General features: G+C 45.2%; 1 protein-coding gene across 1 annotated transcript in view; it reads right to left on the reverse strand.

The window, feature by feature from the left end:
• The window catches only part of LOC142286848 (ATP-binding cassette sub-family C member 2-like), a 106002-nt gene extending 88099 nt beyond the window's left edge, over window positions 1-17903 (reverse strand). The window contains exons 1-5 of the mRNA XM_075333399.1: window positions 17717-17903; window positions 11108-11169; window positions 8373-8508; window positions 2578-2705; window positions 1973-2150 (exon numbers count right to left, since the gene is read on the reverse strand). Of these exons, the coding sequence (XP_075189514.1) occupies window positions 1973-2150; window positions 2578-2705; window positions 8373-8508; window positions 11108-11169; window positions 17717-17767 (555 nt within the window). The 5' untranslated portion in view covers window positions 17768-17903. The remainder of the gene's footprint in view (window positions 1-1972; window positions 2151-2577; window positions 2706-8372; window positions 8509-11107; window positions 11170-17716) is intronic.
• Window positions 17904-24416: the final 6513 nt, after the last annotated feature.

Consider the following 24416-nt stretch of genomic DNA (forward strand, 5'->3'; position numbering starts at 1 on the left):
AAAACCAGAGGGCAACAGATCATGTGAAAATATAATTTTGGTGTCATTCTCAAAACTTTTAGCTATGACTGTAGAATATAAGACATATTATAGTTGTTTCACACTTTTTTTTTGTTAAGTATTTCACTCCACATGTGTTAATTCATAGTGTTGATGTCTTCAATGTGAATCTACAATTTTCAGAGTCATGAAAATAAAGAAAACTCTTTGAATGAGAAGGTGTGTCCGAACTCTTGGTCTGTACTGTGTAATATATATATATATATATAATATATACACACACACAATACACACCATGCAGTCATTGCACACTTGGTCTTGGGCTCTTTTAGATGTACAATTTTTTCCCGTATAAGAGAAACGGACAGGTAGTTTGGAGCACAGCTAGACCCAAGTGTGGTCCGAGTGTCATAAGCTTTTCTCATATGTGCAGAGAAAAAAAGAAAAAGAAAACCTTTCCCCACCTCCTTTCTGACAGTCCGTGATCATCAGACCGCACTTACATGTCATCTGAGTGAAGTCCAATTTTTCCCACAGACCTTTTGCCACTTTATGTGTCCCATTACGATTAAAATCCAACACTATCGAAGCTCGTCAATGTGCGCTACAGAGTCTGTGTTCCTCTGCTATACCATATAACATGGTTTATAAAATTTTCAAATAAAGTAAGAATTTTTTAAATCCATTTGTTTGTGCTACCCGATTTATATGCTAAATGAACTTCATTTAATAAAGTATATACTACGTAGCAGTAATGCAGATTACATGTCACATAGTCGGTGTCTGCACATCTTCACACTTACAGAGGCTGCTGGACTCTTTGCTTTGTATATTATGCGGTCACAGCAGCTTGCACCTGTTCACACTTGCCTCATTCTGTTAGGAGGTGATGGTGAGATTGTTTTTTTTGTTTGTATCAATTTCAGATTTTTCTTACCTATCACTGTAATCGACTGTTCTATCTACAGATGTAGCACAGAGCACTATTAAGGGCGCTTTACACGCTGCGACATCGCTAACGATGTCGCTGGTGAAAGCACCCGCCTCCGTTGGTTGTGCATCACGGGCAAATCGCTGCCCGTGGCACACAACATCGCTCGGACCCATCACACTTCTTACCTGTCTAGCGACATCGCTGTGGCTGGCAAACCGCCTCCTTTCTAAGGGAGGCGGTTCGTGCGGCATCACAGCGGCGTCACTAAGCGGCCGCCCAATAGAAGCGGAGCGGAGGAGATGAGCGGGCCGAACATCCTGCCCACCTCCTTCCTTACTCATTGCGGGCGGCCGCAGGGACGGTGATGTTCCTCATTCCTGCGGTGTCACATATAGTGATGTGTGCCAGCGAACAACCTGCCAGCAACGATAATCGGGATTAGAACGACGCGTCAACGATCAGGTGAATAATTTTGATCGTTTAACGGTCGTTCGTGCGTTTCACATGCAACGACGCCGGATGTGCGTCATGAATTCCGTGACCCCAACGACATCTCGTTAGCGATGACGTTGCGTGTAAAGTGGCCTTTAGTGAATTAGAATGACCGTGCTATGCACTCAGCAGATGTTGGATGTCTCCATACTCAGCTGACCTCTTCTCCCATCAGTCTAAGGGCCTGTACACACGCATGCGTTTTTTTTTTGTACATAACAGCAAATGTTCAGTAACCTCTGAACCAATCTATCCATCCTTTTCTATAGCAGAGCTTCTGAGCTGATAAATTACACAATTCTGCAGCTACCACTAGGGGGGGCTGATTGTATACGACTCATACAGGTAGTATGCCAACTGTACAAATCCAGACTGAGTGCCCCCTAGTGGCAGGTGGCAACTATACCTGTGCCCTTGGAAGCAATTTGTGTCAGTGTCTCCTTTCTGGATGATTTTACTGCATTGATCCTAATTTGATACCAACATATCATACAGAGCACTGTATGGGGAACATGTATGACGGTAATATTCTCTGATATAATTCACCTTCTTATATATGATCCCATTGATGGACGTTTTTATCTTTGCTGCAGTCAGCATATTAAAACGCTGGTAAAACTGAAGGATGAGCGTCTGCAGGATGGTGACGATGAAAAGCGCAAGTGCAAACAGGTAGCCGGTCCGGACCCCCTCCGAGCGGTCCTCGCAGAATGCAATCATACTCCTGCAGACAAGTAAAACATGTAAGTCAGTTAAAGAGTGATCAACATTGCTATTTTACTATTGTTTTATGGTGAAACTAAAACAACGGTTACTATTGAAGCATCCAAGACACAGATGATAACCAAATATGCTAATACATAGCAGATATTGTACGCAGGAAGAGCTGCAGTGTAAAGTACAGTGGAAACTAAAACAGCCTGAGGCCCTGATATTTACTGATAGTAGCTTTACTACAATGCAAGAGACGTAAATTAGCTGACGCCATATAACCGGCATAAATATATACAGTGTTCTGTCCTGGGAGCAGTGTCATGGCCTCATTTACTTGCCTATGTCACGCTTTTTTGGATCTGACCGGCCGGAGGCATAAACCGCGTCAGAGGCACAAACTACAGCAGAAAAATGCACTCAAAAAGCATTTCACTCACTTCAATATCTGAGGGCTTGTAAACGCCAGGAGATCAGCCACTACTTTCATAATGGCCACTTGGATGAGCGAGGACTTGAATGTGTGCCACAATGCCCGCACCAAAGACGCCTTCCTGGGCCCAGAATCCTGCGAAAATAGACAGAGAAAATTGACTTTTACTAACGACGCTGAAGAATGGGCCTGAACATGTGATTGCACAATAAAATCTACATGTATTATCTCTAAGACCTGATGAGGCTGATGTAGTTGCTTTGAAAATTCAGTATAATTGTTTATGAAAGTGTAAAACTTAACCTCTGCCCACCAAGCCTGATTGACCGCTCCTCAGTGAGCCTCCTCCTTGCTGAGATCTCACACTGCTCAGTATAAGCCGCAGCTAGGTGGGTGGGACTGAACACACTAAAGGGGGCTTTACACGGTAGCGATATCGCTAGCAATTTGTAGAGATAGCGAGCGTGTAAGTACCCGCCCCCGTCGCGCATGCGATTGTTTGTGATCGCTGCCGTAGCGAACATTATCGCTACGGCAGCATCACACATACTTACCTGGTCGGCGGCGTCGCTGTGACTGCCGAACAATCCCTCCTTCAAGGGGGAGGGACGTCACCGCAACGCCACTAAGTGGCCGGCCAAACAAAGCGGAGGGGCGGAGATGAGCAGGACGTAACATCCCGCCCACCTCCTTCCTTCCGCATTAGGGCCGGCGGCAGGTAAGGAGACGTTCCTCGCTCCTGCGGTGTCACATATAGCGATGTGTGCTGCCGCATGAGCGATGAACCACCTGGATAAACAACCCTTACCGATTTTTGAGTTTGGGACGACCTCTCCATGGTGAACGATTTTCACCATTTTTGAGGTCGCTTAAGGTCGCTGGTCAGTGTCGCACGCTGCGATATCGTTAATGACGCCGGATGTGCGTCACTAACAACTTGACCCCGACGACAAAACATTAACGATATCGTAGCGTGTAAAGCCCCCTTTAGACTCATGAGATATTTCACTTTATGGCTCGACACGTAAAATAATCATCTTAATTACTTCAGGACTACCTATAGAATATAAACGTCCAGATGAGCTGCGTAGTAATCTGCAGTGACATTCTATTATGTCACTGTATATTAGAGCCGCTTCAGGAGACCATGTGTCAGGGCACCAGCAGGGGAAGCTGGAGTCCTGATGGATAGAAACTATACTGTGCAGAACCAGCCGGGGAGCTGACGCAGAGTGTGCTGGTGCAATACCTTACAGCACCAGCAGGGGGAGCAGATGCCACGAGGTGTGCGGAGGATGGTAAGACAGGACGGGTCGGACGCCGTGAGGAGCAGATGAAGACCGGAGGGACGAGCAGGAGAAAGGTCGGGGTCAGGCTGAAGTCAGTACCAGGGGGAGCAACCAAGGAGGGGAGGTAGGAAAGGTAGAGGACAAGAAGAGGGCAGGAAAGGAACGAAGGAATAACCGGGGAAACAGACAGAGAACCAGGGGATGGAACACAGATAGAGGGCGAAAGCACAGGGGAGACGGATCAAGATCAAACACTTACAGAGACCAGCAATCACAGCAGAGCAGAGCTTATAGCCGGCGTCGGTTCACCGGAGATGACCCCAATTTAAAGTATCCAGGCTCCAGAAACGAGGCCTAGGAGAAGGCTCCACCCCTCAGCCTGGGGGCAGGGGAGGCAAAACCATAACACCATGTAGTTGCAGCAGCGGGAGCTCACTGTCTGACACAGCCAGACTCCTCATATAGAAGCCAGGGATGGTTTATCACTGTCTCTGCCCTCTCTATCCACATAGCTGAACAAACGCTGTGTATACAGCAACGGCTCTTCATCCTCCAGATCCAGTGGTGATGAGTCCGGGGAGGAAATTGGAGAGGCTGGTTTTAGGAGACCTAGATCAGCCCTGATATGCAAGTAGGAGGCTGAATTTCCCCTGTAACTGAGGCTAATATACAAGCCCACGTTAAAGAGGAAAATCAAATTATATGTTGAAATACCTACGTCTTTATCATCACATGAAAGAGGGCACATTATATGAAATAAATAAATAGAAGATAAAAATAAAATTTAAAAAAAAGGCAGATTCCAATCAAAATCGTTGTTACTACAGTATAAGTTTTGTATGAAGATAGTATAAAAATTAGGCTACGTGTAGCACAAAAAGAAAAAGAGGCAAAAACTATTTCAATACCAAAATGGGCAGCACGGTGGCTCAGTGGTTAGCACTGCAGTCCTGCAACGCTGGGGTCCTGGGTTCTAGTCCCACTAAGGACACCATCTGCAAGGAGTTTGTATGTTCTCCCCGTGTTTGCGTGGGTTTCCTCCGGGTACTCTGGTTTCCTCCCACACTCCAAAAACATACTGATAGGAAATTTAGATTGTGAGCCCCAATGGGGACAGTGTTGCCAATGTATGTAAAACGCTATGGAATTAATAGCGCTATATAAATGAATAACTATTATATTATTATTATCTGAATTGTAAAAAAAAAAAAAAAAAAAAAAAAAGTGCCTGGTCAAGAACAAGGATAAATGGGCAGATCCTGAACTAGTTAGAGGGTTATTCCCATTTTCATAAATGGCTTGTTACGTAGTTCTTGCAAATGCCCGAAGGTTTGCATTTTAATGCTTCTCAAAATTTAAGCCATTATTTACAACTCGTTGCCTTGGAAACCGACCATTGTTGTAAAAAAAGCTTTAGCAAGCTTGTAAGCACTGTTTTGAGGCTGGCCCAGATCGCTGATGTGCACTGTTACTATACTAACTAATCTCAGCTAAAGTGAGTACAGTGCTTACAAGCTGGACAACAGCGGTGGTCGGTCTCCTAGGAAACGAGCTGCTAACCAAAGAAAAATGACAATATCTCAAAAACAACTGGAAATTTTAATAAGCAGTAAATTGCAAAAGTGCTTCTTTTTACTAGCACTATACAATAATACCCATATATGACGATGGGAATAACATCAGGAACGTACAGCTATTCTGACACAGATTTTCAGGGTAAGTACTCCAGTCTCATACAGTAATGTTATAGAAATTCAATTAGTAATGTACACAGATTGTGAACATCTATGTTACTCTTATTTTTGATGTCACATACAGCAGTCGTAGAGCCTCATCATACTGACAGCACTGCCCCAAAATATGTCAGGCCCCCAATGATCTATAGATAGGTCATCAATAGAGTACGCCTGGACATATCCTACAATCCCCATAAGATAAGCCTGCCCCAGTCTCAAGGATATGTACAACAGGATGAGTCTTCAAAGCCTGTAAACAAGCGTGGATAACATTTTGTCTAGTACTATGAACCTCCTCAGAAGTTTAATTAAAATGTTAGGAAATGGCACAAATAGCAATTCCTTAAAGCGCACCAATCACCAAGATTTTCTTATATAATCTAAAGCCAGTGCTATACTGGCACTATCAGGCTGATTCTATACATACCTGTAGTTGTCAGCTCAGATGTATAGGTTTAGAAACACAAGCAAGTAAAGTTTGTAAAATGAGCAGCTTTCTGATTCGCAGCAGCTGCCGAGCAGGTAATAGCTGGGTGGGTTTCATAGTCATTCCCACCCCCTGCATGTCCGTCCTCCTCCTATCTGTTATTTATACTAATTCTATTATAGAACCATTTTTCTAAGTGGCAAGAAGGACCTTTGGTGATGTCATACCCATGTGACCAGAAGGGGCGGCGCCTCAGCCAACAGAAAAATAATGTTGCTACCTGGTATCGGCTATGTTCGCTGAGGCCCTTGCCCCTTCTGGTCACATGGGTATGACATCACCAAAGGTTCTTCTAACCACTTAGTAAAACGCTTGTATAATAGAATTAGCATAAATAACAAATAGGGGGAGGATGGACAAGCAGGGGGGGTGGGAATCACTATGAAAACCCACCACAGCTATCAGCTGCTGTCACTCAACAAGGTGCTGATTTTACAAACTTTACTTGCTTGTATTTCAAACCTATATATCTAATCTGACCACTACAGGTATGTATAGAATCAGTCTGATGGTACCAGTATAGCACTGGCTTTAGGTTATATAGGAAAATCCTGGTGATTAGTCTGTTTTAATATTTTGCAAACAAAAAAAACCAAAACATTATGGGGAATACAATTTTTTTCCAACAAAGACATTAATGCGCTTTAACTAGAGTTGAGCGAGTAGCTAACTATTCGTACTCGTTATACTCATAACGAGTACTGTCTAATACTCGCGTATTCGTTCCGAATAGCATGTGCAATGCAAGTCAATGGGGAAAAACTCGCAAACTAACGAGTAACGCTAATTTCGCACTATTCGCTACTCGCAGGAATAGTACGACATTTGGGTTACTCGTTACTTTGCAAGTTTTTCCCTAGTGACTTGCATTGCACACGCTATTCGGAATGAATACGCGAGTATTAGACAGGACTCATTATGAGTATAGCGAGCACGAATAGTTAGTTACTCGCTCAACTCTAGCTTTAATGCCTTCCCAACACAGGCAATTTTTTTGCCCTTCACTGTCATTTTAATTTCCATTAACCTGCCCTTATGAGGGGTGGCTTTAGGCAGTATAATGACAGGATTCAATTTATTATACAATGTGCTAATAAACAGAATTTCTTTTATTCGGACTTTAAAAAAACAGAACAAAAAAAAAATAAAAATTTACCATTATTGTTCGGGTTTTATTTTCACATATTTCCAAGTGACCGGATAACTCTTCTTTGTAGGTCAGTATGACTGACATGATACAAAATCTACATAGGCATTTCTATTTTTTTGTGGCTCATGTGAGTTGTTTTTTTGCCGACTGAGTGGTAAAGAAAAAAAACAGAATTTATGGCATTTTTTTGTTTCTTCGATCTCTCACCATGCAAGATAAAAATTATTACCAACTCAGCAATACTCACAAGAAAGAAGAAAAAAATAGAAATGGATGAGATTCTAATTTTTGTGTTTTTTATTTTATTTTTTAATTTTATTTGCCCTATGTAATACGGCAGTCCGGGAATGTACGTTACATGTTGGAAAGGGCCCAATGACAACATTATCATCCACTTTGAGACCGTTCGTCCCTTTTTCCCTTTCCGCCATCATGTAAGGCACATTTTTCTTTTCCCTTCCCGCCATCATGTAAGGCACAGTTTTTCCTTCATGCCATCATGTAACGCACAGTTTTCCCTTCCCACCATCATGTAAGGCACAGTTTTCCCTTCCCGTCATCATGTAAGGCACAGGTTTACCTTCCCGCCATCATGTAAGGCACAGGTTTACCTTCCCGCCATCATGTAAGGCACAGGTTTACCTTCCCGCCATCATGTAAAGCACAGTTTTCCCTTCCCGCCATCATGTAAGGCACAGGTTTACCTTCCCGCCATCATGTAAGGCACAGGTTTACCTTCCCGCCATCATGTAAGGCACAGGTTTACCTTCCCGCCATCATGTAAGGCACAGTTTTCCCTTCCCGCCATCATGTAAGGCACAGGTTTACCTTCCCGCCATCATGTAAGGCACAGGTTTACCTTCCCACCATCATGTAAGGCACAGGTTTATCTTCCCGCCATCATGTAAGGCACAGTTTTCCCTTCCCGCCATCATGTAAGGCACAGGTTTCCCTTCCCGACATCAATGTAAGGCACAGGTTTACCTTCCCGCCATCATGTAAGGCACAGGTTCACCATCCCGCCATCATGTAAGGCACAGTTTTCCCTTCCCGCCATCAATGTAAGGCACAGGTTTACCTTCCCGCCATTATGTAAGGCACACTTTTACCTCCCCGCCATGATGTTCGGCACAGGTTTACCTTTCTATCTTGTTTGATAACTTCCGTTCTCCAGTTTTCTTCAAACGCTGGGATAACGCTGTAGGAAGAGTCATCGCCATTGAGCTCTACAAGATCTTCTCTTTCCAATGGTTTCCGGTAGCCGAGCTTTATAATTCTGGAGAGGATGAAATCACAGAGGTGAGGCAGGTGCCGGCTGTGGGACTCCTGCTCCGAGGTTTAGATGTTGAGCAAACAGATGAAAGCTGCCGGTAGCCGCAAAACCAGTCTGTCAGGTACTGCGCCCCCACACAGGGGGATACAGAAAGTCTTAGGAAACAGAAATTAATTAATATTTTCCAAGTAAAAAAGAAAATATATATTAAAGGAGTACAATTGACAAAGCAATTCTATGCCACATACTGATGTACACTACATGGAGAAAAGTAGGGACAATCCCTCAGTGAATTCGAGAGTGGTAAGAACCACTGGGATAACAAGGACATTTGTTCCGCCTAAATATTCCCTACATCACCTGTGAAGGATATTACTGAGAAGTGGAAGGAGCCGCAGCAACTCAGCCACTATCACGAAGTATGTAATGACAGGTCAGGGGCCCCTAAGCTGGCCCTTAGGCTTTAAACCCTGTGCTGTCCCTTATCTTAGAGGTAGGCTTGATGATAGCCAGGTCCAATCCCCCAGCGTGACCCTAACTCCTGACCAGGTCGTGAACTTTCTCCACACCCTCCCCCAGGCCGGCCGGAAAACCCAATAACAAAACCTCAAAAAACAACATGGACAAGTGAGAAGGATAACTCGTACACACTGCCTTCAAAAACAGACAAGAGAGACATTAAATGTACAGGACAGCAAAGAAAAAGGGAATGAAGTAACGCACAACAGGAGAAGGTTCACACCACTCAATATAGCAACAAAGACCACCATCAACAGGTTCACCAACAAGACCAGTATCGCTTGGAGCAAAAGCTGAAGCTATAATCGGCGCCGAGTAGTCAGATCCAGGAGCTTATATAGAAAGATTACCAGATTGTCAATTGGCAACCTGAGCTCGTAGCAGAGTTCTCCAGGTTAGCAGGAATTAATTTCTGCAGGACTGAAAAACAGAGAACATGAAACAGCACACACCCAGCTCTGGCTGAACAACTAGGAGACATCAGGTTGCCTGTCGGGCTCAGCAGTGTGAATAGAGCCTGAAACCGCCATGAAACCTAATAAGTCTGAACCTGAACACCACATGACAGCCACGGAGTGGAGACCACATAACCTTACTGAGTGCTGAGGTCATAAAAGTCACCAACGCTCTGCCAACTCCATAACTACAGATTATAACTGGTATTAACATCAGGACAAAATCTGTATCCCCGCTGGAAGCTTCATGGCCGAGTAGCGCTCCACAGCCTTACATCACCAAGCACAATGCCAAACATCGGAAGGAATGGTGTAAAGCCACCACCACTGGATAGCATCAAGCACAATGCCAAACATCGGAAGGAATGGTGTAAAGCCACCACCACTGGACAGCACCAAGCACAATGCCAAGCGTCGGACAGAGGGGTGTAAAGCCACCACAACTGGACATCACCAAGCACAAGCCAAGAGTCGGATAGAGCAGTGTAAAGCCATCACCACTGGACATCACCAAGCACAATGCCAAGCGTTGGATGGAGGAGTGTAAAGCAGCCACGACTGGACATCATCAAGCACAATGCCAAGCGTTGGATGGAGGGGTGTAAAGCACCCACGACTGGACATCATCAAGCACAATGCCAAGCGTTGGATGAAGGGGTGTAAAGCAGCCACCACTGGACATCATCAAGCACAATGCCAAGCGTTGGATGGAGGGGTGTAAAGCAGCCACCACTGGACATCATCAAGCACAATGTCAAGTGTTAGATAAAGCGGTGTAAAGCCGCCACCACTGGACATCACCAAGCACAATGTCAAGTGTTAGATAAAGCGGTGTAAAGCCACTACCACTGGACATTGGAAAAGTGTTGTGTGACAGATCATACGTCTCCATCTGGTGTCTGGCGAAGAGTCTGGGTTTGGCGAATGCCAAGAGGACGGTACTCACCTGACTGCATTATGCTTGCTGTGAGGTCTGGCAGAGGAGAAATAATGCTATGGGGTGATTTTCAGTGGAGGTAAATTTTAATTCTTCAGAGTACAAGACAGACATTTAGACCACTGTGGCTTTCTTCTTTGTGGGACCACTTTGGGGCAAGGCCTGACTATGCCCAGAGCACAAACCAAGGTCCATAAAGACACGGTTGGAGAGTTTGGTGCTGGAGACCCTAACCGGCCGCCCTAGCCTCCACCTCAACCCCATCCAACAATTTTGTGATGGACTCGAACAGAGATTATGACCCTGTCCCCTTCCTATATCAGGGTCTGACCTCACGAATGCTCTTGCAGAGGAATGGACAAAACTTCCCACAGATTCCTCCAAAATATCGTAGGAAACCTTCCCAGGAGAGTGGGAGATGTTATATTGTAGCTGCAAGGGAGGAAATAACTACATATCAGTGCGTATAGATTTAGGGCAGGAGGTCAGAGACGCTGCTGTAGGCAGACATGTAGGAGTTTTGATTCTTTTCTCCAGTCCATATAATGTATATCGATCCAACTGAGGTAGATCGCCTTTACGTCTTGACTCCGTAATAGGACATTTATCTTCATGAGATAATTATGTTAATAATTAGATTAAAAATAATAATTAAAAAAAAACATCAAATATATAAACTAATATACAGTACCTGTGATACCAGGAATATGTGACTCTACTGAAGAAGGACACCCTGTATTCGGGATTCTCACTCTGTGAATATAATGTGACATATAATGTATTGAATCCCTCTATAAACAAAACCAAGAACACAGGTAACACACATGTATTCTTTGAAAAATGTATAACATAATGCTTTCCAGAAATCGCCCATCAAAATGTAGAATTTGACTCCTCAAAAAAAAAACAAAAAAAACAAACAAAGCAAAAAACAACTGACTATATGCGTGATCGTCATCATGGATACCTATGGTCCTGCAATGCCCTGCACATGCGGTAAGAGACATAGTCAGACGAACTATACATTTCTAATTGGAAGTATTTGCTAATATTATTACAGTTACTACAAATTGGGGTTATTAACGTCGAAAAAAGAGAATGTCCAGCTCTTCAGGCAAAGAATCACGTCTTTATTTCATCATGCAGACACAGAGAATGACATGACCGGCACTACGCGTTTGGGCTGTGGCAGTGCCTGTCCGTGCTCCAGGACGGAATCGGGATTGAGCTTTTATACGGTGAGCTGATTCATACAAATTGGTTATTAACGTCCCCAAGATCCTCTCCTAATATATAGTAGGTGTAATAATAATATTAGCAAATACCTCCAATTAGAAATGTAGTACAGCTCTTCTGATTAGCAATGTCTCTTACCTCAGGTGCAGGGCATTGCAGGACCTTAGGTAGGCATGGTTACGACCATGAGCAACTAACTAAGTGTGACTATATGTGTGATCATCACCATGGATAGCTAAGGTCCTGCAATGCCCTGCACATGCGGTAAGAGACAGGAATAGATCAGGAGAACTATACTACATTTCTAATTGGAGGTATTTGCTAATATTATTATTAATTATTATTATTATTATTTCTTCACCTACTACATATTAGGATAAGATCTTGGAGACAGGAATAATCCTTTAATTCTAGCCTGAGAAATAATAATAATTAAAAAAAAATTAAAGCCCAAAATTAAGGTTTTTTCAAAACTTTAGAGAATTTATAAAAATTAATTAATGAAGATAAAAATTCAAAACTTATTTATAATTCACTAAAATAGCACTAAAAATAAAGAAAATAAATATTATGAGATGTCAGGTAAAGAAAGAAAATCAGGTTTGGCTGACTTGAGATGGAATGACTCTATAACAATGAAATATAAAGAGTAAGAGAGAAAGAAGTGTCTCGTGATATAATTGCCGCCCTCGGGCTGTGGTGCGTGGGCTCCGATGGTGGGAACGTTCCCCGCAGCCGATCTGTCATTCTACAACCTGACTGTCCACTGCATTTCTAACAAACCAGCTTCGGGTAGTTACAGCCTGCAAAGTCCGACATCAGACATCACACCTGAGAGACGCCGGCGTCTTAGGACTTGTCAGTCAATACTTGATTTTGTAATTCTTGTCTTGATGACCGTATATCACTCTAGGTCAGGATCCACTCCGGGGTTTGGGAAATCTGTCTGTTCAGCTTTAGGCCACGTGCACATATTGAGTATTTGGGGAGTTTTTTACCTCAGGATTTGTAGCCAAAACCAAAGTGGGTGATAAATACAGAAGTGGTGCCCGTGTTTCTATTATTCTTTTCCTCTAATTGTTCCACTCCGGGTTTTGGCTTCAAATAATGAGGTAAAACACTCACCAAATAGTCAACCTGTGCACATGGCCTAAAGGCCCCGTCACACACAGAGATAAATCTTTGGCAGATCTGTGGTTGCAGTGAACTCATGGACATATTGTTCCATTTGTACACAGCCACAAACCTGGCACTGATTGTCCACAACTTCACTGCAACCACAGATCTGCCAACAGATCTGCCACAGATCTGCCACAGATCTATCTCTGTGTGTGACAGGGCCTTTAGGAACAAAGGTACATCAAAACTTCTTGTCCCAAAAAGCAGTAAGGCCCCGTTCAGACTTCAGTTGTTCACATACGAGTTTCTCATTAGTTGAACTAGTACCCATTACGGACTACATGACACGTCAAATTTATTTTGGCGACCGCGTCGCCACACAACAACATGGAGACACGTCCGATTCATCAATCAAACGCACCAATGCAAGTCTATGGGTACAGAAAAAATAAATACCGTAAATAGAAATCTGAGAAATGAACAGAGACTGAGGTCACTGGAGTCACTGGAGGGTCCACATCCCATAGCCCCATTCTATCATTGGATTTAATGGAGGCTGGAATTCTGTTACTCAGTGGCAGCAGAACCCACAGCGGCCTAGTTCTCCACCCCTTGTCCAACCTCTCCCAAACACATATGTATGGCAGATGTGGTGAGGAATCCTGTGGAGTGGCTCACGTGTGGATATCCACTATGCTGGTAACTGCTGTGATTAGAGCCAGCTCTGATTTCAGAAGTTTACACCCTTGGATACTATGGGGAAGAGCAGCCCCAGCATCTAAGGGGTTAGACAGAAGGTGAGACTGTCACTCCCATTAGCCCCCATCATGACACCGGTGATATGAAGGTCTGTCGTCAATACTGCCAGGGGATTATGGGAGTTGACTTAACTGGAATCTTGCTTTGGGGCCCCTATATTTCTATCTACGCCCATGACATTACTTTTGAGATCTGCAAGAGGCCCAGAATATTGGAGTCAGCAGCTTGACTCCTGCCGCCCTACCACATAAACACCAGCGGTATTAGACGTGATGTATGGTATTCGAGGAGGAAGGGGTTATAGATTTTGTATTGAAGGCACTCGGGGAAAAAGCTGCAACTTCTGTCTCTATTAGTGATGAGTGAACATTACCATTCTCAGGTGTTCAGTACTCATAACAGGCACTTGGATGCTCAGATGGGCATGACTCGAGTACCCGAGTATAATGGAAGTTAATGGGACGATCTTCCTGAAACATGCTCGAGTTCCCCATTGACTTCCATTATACTCAGTACACAAGGGGTACCCATCTGAACGTCTGTAGCGCTGGCGTTCCTGCACCCATTGCTCTTCTCCCAGCAGGAACGCACGCATACTCAACGCTGTGGCCAGCTGTCACCATGCTGCCTGGTGTGGTGTCCCCACGCTCCTCCACATGGATGCTTCCTGCTTCTGTCGCGGGCGGGGAGGGGACGCTGCGCTCTCCCACTGCTCGGGTCCGGCTGCTGCTGCTGCTCAGTGGTGGCTCGAGCGGTAGGCCGGATCCCGGGGACTCGAGCGGAATTCTTCGCCTGTGAGTGAAAGGGGGTGGTTTGGGTTTAGGGATATTGTCCGTGACGCCACCCACGGTTGTGGTGAGGTTGTGACACCACCGCTGCTCTGGATGGGGATCCCGGGAGCGATGACAGGGAGCAGCTTGAATGTTGGTTCTCCCCTCCGAGGGTAGGGGGTTTGGTTGTCCCGGGGCCCGGTGAGGGGTAGGGATGGATGGCAGGCGGGCTATGGGGCCTGGTGAGGTGCAGGGTCGCGGGGGCAGCGCTGTGCCGCACGGCACGGTGGTACTCACTCAGCCAATGATGAATGCAAAGTCTCCGGTAAAACAAATGGCTGGATGGACGGGTCCCACAAACGGCTGCGGTTTTTCTCCTCCCGGCAGGTTGATGATGAATGCCTTTCCCTGCCCCTGTGTTTTGTGTACGGTTCCAATGGGTTCCCACCGGTAACCCGCTCCCCAGCTTGGATGGGTGCTGATGGAACCCCTTTTGCCCGCAGGCTCTGGCCCTGGGAACTATAGCCTTGGCGGTGACTGTGCTTCCCTCTATAGTTTGAGCTGTTGCTTTCAATCGGGACTTGACTGCTGGGAAACCCCGGAGGTTCCCTTCGCTAACGGATTTGACAATTTCAACGGCGACTCCTAGCCTTGTCGGGGTCCGTAAGCCCTGCTGGATGGTGCTGGCTTCTCTTTGCTTACCGGTCCTTACGGTTGGCTCCAATAGGCCTCTCCTGCAGACGTTCACCACCGTCTGCCAACCTTGCTGTACCGTCCGGGCCACACACCCGGACGCTGTCAGACTGCTCCTCTACCACTTCACTTCAAAACTAATCTGCCCTCCTTTTCCCGCCTCCAGGACTGTGAACTCCTCGGTGGGCGGGACCAACCACCTGGCCCACCCCCCTGGTGTGGACATCAGCCCCTGGAGGAAGGCAACAAGGATTTTGTGTTTGGCTTCGGTGTGCCTAACCGGGGTGTGGGGTGTGTTTGTGTGGTACCTGTGACATCCTGGCTTGTCCAGGGCGCCACATTTCCCTCTCCCGATGCCTGTGCACATGGCACAGGTCCTCCGGAAGAGCTACTAGGGTGTGCACCCACACTGCTGCCCTTCTCTTAAAGGGTCAGCATGTCACTCCCAAGAAGTGCCTACCAGCCTATTGCTGAGAGGCACTGGGTACTTAAGGCACTCTCCCACTAAGGGAGGTGCCTGACCAACACCTATGTTTAGTTAGTAAGTGGTCCATACCCTTAGTCGCTAGTTGTCAGGTCTTGCTTGTCTGCCCTGTTATAGATATAAAATATGAAAACGGGTTTTAGCCGCGCTAAAAAAAACACTGTTGCCAGGATATTAACAAAAATCTCTTTTTATTTCAGCATTCCAACGCGTTTTAGAGACAAAAAAAAACGTCTCCTTCAGGGAAAAGAGAAATCATACACAATATTGTGTATGATTTCTCTTTTCCCTGAAGAAGGAGACAGTTTTAGTCTCTGAAACGCGTTGGAATTCTGAAATAAAAAGAGATTTTTGTTAATATCCTGGCAACAGTGGTTTTTTTAGCACGGCTAAAACCCGTTTTCATATTTTATATCTATATCACGTTGTACACGGGGCCGCTGCTTGAACCACGCGGACACTCACATGCTCATCAAGGGGTTGTGACTGGCACAACCTTACCAGGTGAGTGTACCTTTCTATACGGTAAATACCGGGTAAGACCCTATTGCGCCTTTTGTCTCCCCGTCTCTCGTTGTCTGCCCTGTTGGCACCTGGTTCAAATCCGTCCTGTCCTGCCTGTACTTGCTACCTGTCCGTGCTGCCCTGTTGGCTCTAGTGACTCTGCCTGTCCATGCCATCTGCCTCAGCCACACTGGTGGTCCAAGCCTTGCTAGTGACTCTGTGTGTCCATCCTGCCTGTGCTGTCTGCCTCAGCTACTATGATGGTCCCTGTCTATACTAGAGACTCAGCTTTCTGCAGCTGTGTCTTCCCTCACTGAGGGAGACTAGTCAAGCCCCTCCCACTGAAGGGTAGGCCAGGAGTCCCCCTGTGGTTTAGTGGGTCCACTTCAGCTCGCTACTTTACCATCTCCGGCAGTGAGTGTTCCAGTGTCTAACTGCTGAAGTACCGAGCACCGGGGCATGGTAATGCTCACCCATCACTGTTCATTATGAGTACAGAGCACCCAAGCATGGTAGTGCCCGCTCATCACTAGTTACAAGTACCGAACACCCGAGCATGGTAGTGCCCGCTCATCACTAGTTACAAGTACCGAGCCCCCGAGCATGGTAGTGCCCGCTCATCACTAGATACAATTACCGAGCCCCCGAGAATGGTAGTGCCCGCTCCTCACTAGATACAATTACCGAGCCCCCGAGAATGGTAGTGCCCGCTCATCACTTGTTATGAGTACCGATCACACGAATATGGTAGTGCCCGCTCCTCACAAGTTACCAGTACAGAGCACCCGAACATGGTAGTGCTTCCTCATCACTAGATACAAGTACTGAGCATGGTAGTGCCCGCTCATCACTAGTTACAAGTACCGAGCACCCAAGCATGGAAGTGCTCACTCATCACTAGTTACGAGAACTGAGCACCCGAGCATGGTAGTGCCCGCTCATCACTAGTAACGAGTAACGAGCACCCGAGCATGGTAGTGCCCGCTCATCACTAGTTACAAGTACCGAGCACTCGAGCATGGTAGTGCCCGCTCATCACTAGTTACAAGTACCGAGCACCCGAGCATGGTAGTGCCCACTGATCACTAGATACGAGTACTGAACACCCGAGCATGATAGTGCCTGATCATCATTAGTTACAAGTACCGAGCACTCGACTATGGTAGTGCCCGCTCATCACTAGTTACAAGTAACGAGCTCCCGAGCATGGTAGTGCCCGCTCATCACTAGTTACGAGTACTGAGCACCCGAGCATGGTAGTGCCCGCTCATCACTAGTTACCAGTACTGAGCACCTGAGCATGGTAGTGCCCGCTCATCACTAGTTACGAGTACTGAGCACCCGAGCATGGTAGTGCCCGCTCATCACTAGTTACGAGTACTGAGCACCCGAGCATGGTAGTGCTCACTCATCACTAGTTACCAGTACTGAGCACCCGAGCATGGTAGTGCCCACTCATCACTAGTTACTATCAGAGGCAGCAATATAAGTGACAGTCCATCTCCATGTGGACTTGATACCAGTGTTATTAGCTGTCACCCAGCTTTCCAAAGCCCCTGAATGGCAAATACGACAGAGGATAGAAGAGGGGAGCAAAATACATAATGGAATTCGCTGTCACCCAGCTTGTCAGAAATAGAAACTAATGACTAATGTTAGCAGAGCAGACGGGCTCTTCTTGCTTATTACTGTCATACTATGCAGTGAAGGACACTAGGACGCGGTGTGACGTTACCTGCCCGGTGTCAGACAGCCTCTCATACACCGCGCTGCTCCCGGCCGGCATTGTGTGGCTATGGTGGATCCCAGGAGCACGGGATCTGCCTCGATCACTTCCTTACACTACAGATCCATCCCATCACTCCGCAGCGCACACCGTCTGCGCCCCCTGCTGGTCACTGTCCGCCTCTTCCTGCTTCTTTCATTCACGTTCTCTCTGTGTATTCACATAGCGGCAGCCAATCAGAGCTTAAACTCATGACTACCAGCCAATAGTGTGCGCCGAAAACAATCACACGCAGAACTCCATGACCCTGACATCCAGCCAATCGTAATGCATGTCAGGGACAAAGAGCCAATCAGAGATTGCACTGTTATAAGCGGACCAATCACAAGCTGTGGAAGGCTGGAGGCGTTTCTTTACCTGTCATTCATACATGGAAGGGAGCCGGCAGGTGGAGACTTCAGGTGACAATTGTCAGGTGACAGTCTCTGCCCTGAATTGTAAAGCGCTGCGGAATATGCTGGCGCTATAGCAATAGGAATTATTATATATTATTATTATTATTATTTTAAAGGGTTTACAAGGGTAAAATTGAAAAGTAAGAGGAGATTTTTACATACTTTTGATCTCAGTAAAAATATTTAAAAAATGGCATCATGTACGGTTCTATTACATACACTGACTCCATAGGCTTTTCTTGCATCATACTTTGCCCTTTGTGCAGGGACATATCCGAAGGCAGAGGGGGTGGGGCATAAGCCTTGGGTGAAGCCTTCAGGGGGACGGCGTCAGGAAGCCTGAAGTAGCGGTCCGAGGTGTCTCACCAGCGGCTGCTTTTTGGTCACCCATGAAGTGGGAGCCAGCTATTCTCTGAGCGGGCTGTCAAGCTAACAGTGGACTCAGAGAAGTTGCAGCGCGCCGGCAACCATTGATCAATTGTACTAACGTCTTTCAGGCACGAGTACAATTGAGACCCTGGCCACCATCACCCCCCGGTCAAGAAGGCGTCAGCAGCATGATCAGGTGAGCCAATCACACTGCTGACTTCATTTATTAGCGCCACAAAGCCTGACATCGTTGGCAGTAAGTGCTCCAGTGGAGCTGAAGACAATGAAGATTTATTGTAATATTGGATAATATGGAATAAAAGAAATTTGAGGAATAAGTATGAGGAGGGTGGGAGTCGTGTATACAGACACAGTATGGGGAGCAAGGGAATGGAATTACTGCAGACACAGTCTGAAGAGTGAGGGGGGAGATATGCGGACACAGTATGAGGAGCGAGGGGGGAATGTATGCGGACACAGTGTAGGAAGACAAGATGGGAGTACGCTGTAAACACAGTATAGGGAGGGAGGGTGTAGAGAAGCAAGGGGGGAATGTATGTGGACACAGTATGGGGGGGTGAAGTGAGAATATATGAGGACACAATATAGGGAGTGAGGGGGAATGTGCGCGGACACAATATGGGGAGTGAGGAGGAGAATGTATACGGACAGTACACGGAGGACGGAAGGGAGGACTATATGCGGACATAGTATGAGAAGTAAGGGGGAATATCTGAGTACACAGTTTGAGGAGTAAGGGGGGAATGTATGCGTACACACTATGCAGAGAGAGGGGAGAATGTTTGCAGACACACGGTATGGGGAGTATATATAGGGGAGAATGTATGCGGATACAGATTGAGGAGCAAGGGGGGAATGTATGAGAACACAGTATGGGGCGCAAGGGGGGGGAATGTATGTGGACACAGTATGGAGAGCAAGGGGAGAATGTATGCGGACACAGTATGGGGAGTGAAGGGGAGAATGTATGCAGATACAGTATGAGGAGCGAGGGGGGAATGTATGCAGACACAGTATGGGGCGCAAGTGGGGGAATGTATGCAGACAGTTTGGGAAGTTAGGTGGGATGAGTGTGGAGGAAGTGAGGAGACAGTATGGGATAAGAAAAATGTGAGGGAGCACAGAATAGAGACTGGGCAGTGGGGGGACATTATGGAGAGGGGGTAGCATGGTGGGGATAATGTGAGGTCACAGTAAGGAGGGGGCAGTTTACTAAGGATGGGAGAGTGTGATGATGGGGCACAGTACAGAGAATTGGCAGTATGGAGGACACAGCTTGAGAGTGTGAAGAGGGGGCTTAGTATGGAAAGGAGAGGGCAGTGTGTGTGTCATATTATGTGCAGGGAACACAGTGAGGGGCATTTATTTGTTTAAAGGCACAGCATAGGGCAGATATTTTTTATTAAGGAGCATTATAATAATTCTATTTTTAATGGTATAGTGCTGGGATTTTTTGCAGAAGACTGGAGAAGATGTCAGTCTGTAGAGATGAGCTGTGGACATGTAAAGTCATCATAGCGTATGGCCAAGATGAGGAAAAGAAAGAGAACAACTCCGATCAGAAATGTTATCTACAAGGTACATGGATGGAAATGTTTATTTGTGATACTGCCTGTGTCTCAACAGTACTGTGGTTGCTGTATAGCCAAAGTCTGATCATGACTGATAGCAACAACTCCCAGTATCTCCTTACAATTGTTAAGGACGTACTGAATGTTGTAGGTTCATGAGATACAAATGGATATAGTCTGACCCGACATCACAATTGATGTATCATGTATGGATGGTGGTTCTGGTGATATACAGTTAGGTCCAGAAATATTTGGACAGTGACACAAGTTTTGTTATTTTAGCTGTTTACAAAAACATGTTCAGAAATACAATTATATATATAATATGGGCTGAAAGTGCACACTCCCAGCTGCAATATGAGAGTTTTCACATCCAAATCGGAGAAAGGGTTTAGGAATCATAGCTCTGTAATGCATAGCCTCCTCTTTTTCAAGGGACCAAAAGTAATTGGACAAGGGACTCTAAGGGCTGCAATTAACTCTGAAGGCGTCTCCCTCGTTATCCTATAATCAATGAAGTAGTTAAAAGGTCTGGGGTTGATTACAGGTGTGTGGTTTTGCATTTGGAAGCTGTTGCTGTGACCAGACAACATGCGGTCTAAGGAACTCTCAATTGAGGTGAAGCAGAACATCCTGAGGCTGAAAAAAAAGAAAAAATCCATCAGAGAGATAGCAGACATGCTTGGAGTAGCAAAATCAACAGTCGGGTACATTCTGAGAAAAAAGGAATTGACTGGTGAGCTTGGGAACTCAAAAAGGCCTGGGCGTCCACGGATGACAACAGTGGTGGATGATCGCCGCATACTTTCTTTGGTGAAGAAGAACCCGTTCACAACATCAACTGAAGTCCAGAACACTCTCAGTGAAGTTGGTGTATCTGTCTCTAAGTCAACAGTAAAGAGAAGACTCCATGAAAGTAAATACAAAGGGTTCACATCTAGATGCAAACCATTCATCAATTCCAAAAATAGACAGGCCAGAGTTAAATTTGCTGAAAAACACCTCATGAAGCCAGCTCAGTTCTGGAAAAGTATTCTATGGACAGATGAGACAAAGATCAACCTGTACCAGAATGATGGGAAGAAAAAAGTTTGGAGAAGAAAGGGAACGGGACATGATCCAAGGCACACCACATCCTCTGTAAAACATGGTGGAGGCAACGTGATGGCATGGGCATGCATGGCTTTCAATGGCACTGGGTCACTTGTGTTTATTGATGACATAAAGACCATGTCACATACAGAGATAAATCTGTGGCAGATCTGTGGTTGCAGTGAAATTGTGGACAATCAGTGCCAGGTTTGTGGGTGTGTACAAATGGAGCAATATGTCCATGATTTCACTGCAACCACAGATCTGCCAAAGATTTATCTCTGTGTGTGACGGGGCCTTTACAGCAGACAAGAGTAGCCGGATGAATTCTGAAGTGTACCGGGATATACTTTCAGCCCAGATTCAGCCAAATGCTGCAAAGTTGATCGGTCGGCGCTTCATAGTACAGATGGACAATGACCCCAAGCATACAGCCAAAGCTACCCAGGAGTTCATGAGTGCAAAAAAGTGGAACATTCTGCAATGGCCAAGTCAATCACCAGATCTTAACCCAATTGAGCATGCATTTCACTTTCTCAAATCCAGACTTAAGACGGAAAGACCCACAAACAAGCAAGACCTGAAGGCTGCGGCTGTAAAGGCCTGGCAAAGCATTAAGAAGGAGGAAACCCAGCGTTTGGTGATGTCCATGGTTTCCAGACTTAAGGCAGTGATTGCCTCCAAAGGATTCACAACAAAATATTGAAAATAAAAATATTTTGTTTGGGTTTGGTTTATTTGTCCAATTACTTATGACCTCCTAAAATGTGGAGTGTTTGTAAAGAAATGTGTACAATTCCTACAATTTCTATCAGATATTTTTGATCAAACTTTCAAATTAAACGTTACAATCTGCACTTGAATTCTGTTGTAGAGATTTCATTTCAAATCCAATGTGGTGGCATGCAGAGCCCAACTTGCGAAAATTGTGTCACTGTCCAATTATTTCTGGACCTTACTGTATTCCTGTACTGATTAGTGTTTTGATGCTGTGTTTCTGTACAGATGGGGGTTAGATGGATGCATTACTGTACTGTACTGCTGAGGATTATATGGATGTATTTCTGTATTGCTGATGGTGTGAGATCCTCTCTATTTTTGATAATCATCCAAAGTAAAGCCGACAGCTGAGGGTTGCAGTCCACAGCTGTCTGCTTTACCTGCACTGGCTATCAAAAATAGGAGGTAGCCAACATAATTTTCTTTATCTCTTTGTTCACAGCAGTGTAGATCATTCCCACATGCAATAAAGCTTGTTGATTGGCTGTGCCCCAGCCTTTCAACAAACTTTATTAGTATACGAACAGCACCCAAACTCATATACAGACTATCTTTTAAAAAGTGTGTGTACGAGTTTGAGTCCCAAACAACCAGTGTTAGATACGAAACCACAAACTTTACCAACTGGGTTCACTCATCTCTACCTGCTATCTACGGGTGTTTGGTTTTCAGGGTACAAAAGCAGAAAAAAGGAATTAATTCTATACTTTTCACATGATGGTGCTCTAGTGTATTGGAGTGATGTTCCTAACTGAAGGAAAACTTTTACATTAAGCACAATGTGAGCGAGTGAAAACTCTATTGCTTCATAAAAAAAAATAGTCTGAAAGCTGCTACTGCAGAATGGCAACAAGTAAGCTTCAGTGTCCGTAGGACATTCTGTGTGCTTGAAGGAAAGCAATGAGAATTTAGACTTTATTTTCAAGAAACGTAACTACAAGGATGAAGGATTGGCTATATATGGTGATCTGAAAGTTCTCTCTTTGCTCCTTTGGCAGCAAATAGGATACATGAAGCTTTTTGTGTGAATTGGACAGCCGAGATAGGACGCATTGCTGGAGCTAACAAGGTTGGCCAATGAGAACATCTTTGCAACCTGGACTCAAGAACATAATTACGGAAAGTTTAATTGATCCCACTAAAGTTCTCCTGCCACCACTCCACATTAAGCTTGGACTGATGAAGCAGTTTGTGAAAGCTCCACCGAAAGAAGGAGAGATGTAAGTACCTGTCTACCAAGTTTCAGGAACTGTCTGAAGCAATACTTAAAGAAGGCCTTTTTTTTGGGTCCAGATATTCAGAAACTCATGATGGAACGACGTGTTCAAAACAAAAATGAAAGCTTTTGAGTAAAGGGCTTGGGACTCGTTTAAAGAAGTCGTGAAGACATTTTTAGGTAACAACAAACATGAAACATTTCAAAGCCTTGGGTTGTCTGTTGAATTTGACGTTACATTTTTTACATTTTCATTTGGACTACTTTCAGAAAATCTTGGTGCTGTTAGCGAAGAGCAAGGAGAAAGATCAGGCTACCAAGGATATGGAACAACGATACCAAAGTAGATGGAACGTGAACGTGAATATGGTGGGGGACGACTGTTGGATGCTTCATAGAGAAGATCTGAAGACCTTCTATAAGAGAAAAGGGACCAATAGAAGCTTTGAAGAGAAAAGGAAAAGGCGCAAGATTAATTTGCAATAAAGTGGCAGAATGAATGTTCAAGACATTTTTATATATAATATTGTGTACATCAGACAACACTGCACTCACATAGGCCAGGGCTACACGGCGACCTGTCACACAACAGTGAGATCGGTGTCATATTGCCACATTACATCTAATGATTTGTTTATGTTGTCACAAAGATTTCCAAATATGTTGCCGGTCATGGCTCACTTGCCACAGACTTTGATGTATATTGCACGCGACTGCAACCTGTCTTCAATTTACCTGATTAATTTAGAACAATATCAGAGCTGTAGAACAGTCCCAGACAACTGTTTTCAGTCGGGCGACTTGACTGAAGATAGTTGTCACAGTGCAGCTCCAGTCATGTAATCACATCTTCCAACTTTTAGGGAAGCCCCTCACAGGAGGACATTGATTGCGGGCCACAGGGTGCTGCATCATAACTATTCCTCTACAGTCATTCCCCTGTAAACATATCTCTTCCATGGTGGTGCGGCCATATCATCAGACTAATCTGCCCTACAAGATGGCTCCCCTCTTCCTTTCCTAGAGCCTCGTCTCCAAACTTTCAAGCCTTTGTAAATCATTTCCAGTGAGATTTTGTAAGGCGGCCACTGTGCAGAAATGTTTTGGGCATAAGCCAAGGTCCATTAATATGCCAGTTTGTTACAGACTACATACCTCACCCTTTACAAGTTCCTTTCCCGCCCTAATGTTCTTAAACGATAAGC

Source organism: Anomaloglossus baeobatrachus, chromosome 2, assembly GCF_048569485.1.
Source record: "Anomaloglossus baeobatrachus isolate aAnoBae1 chromosome 2, aAnoBae1.hap1, whole genome shotgun sequence".
Lineage (NCBI taxonomy): Eukaryota > Metazoa > Chordata > Amphibia > Anura > Aromobatidae > Anomaloglossus > Anomaloglossus baeobatrachus.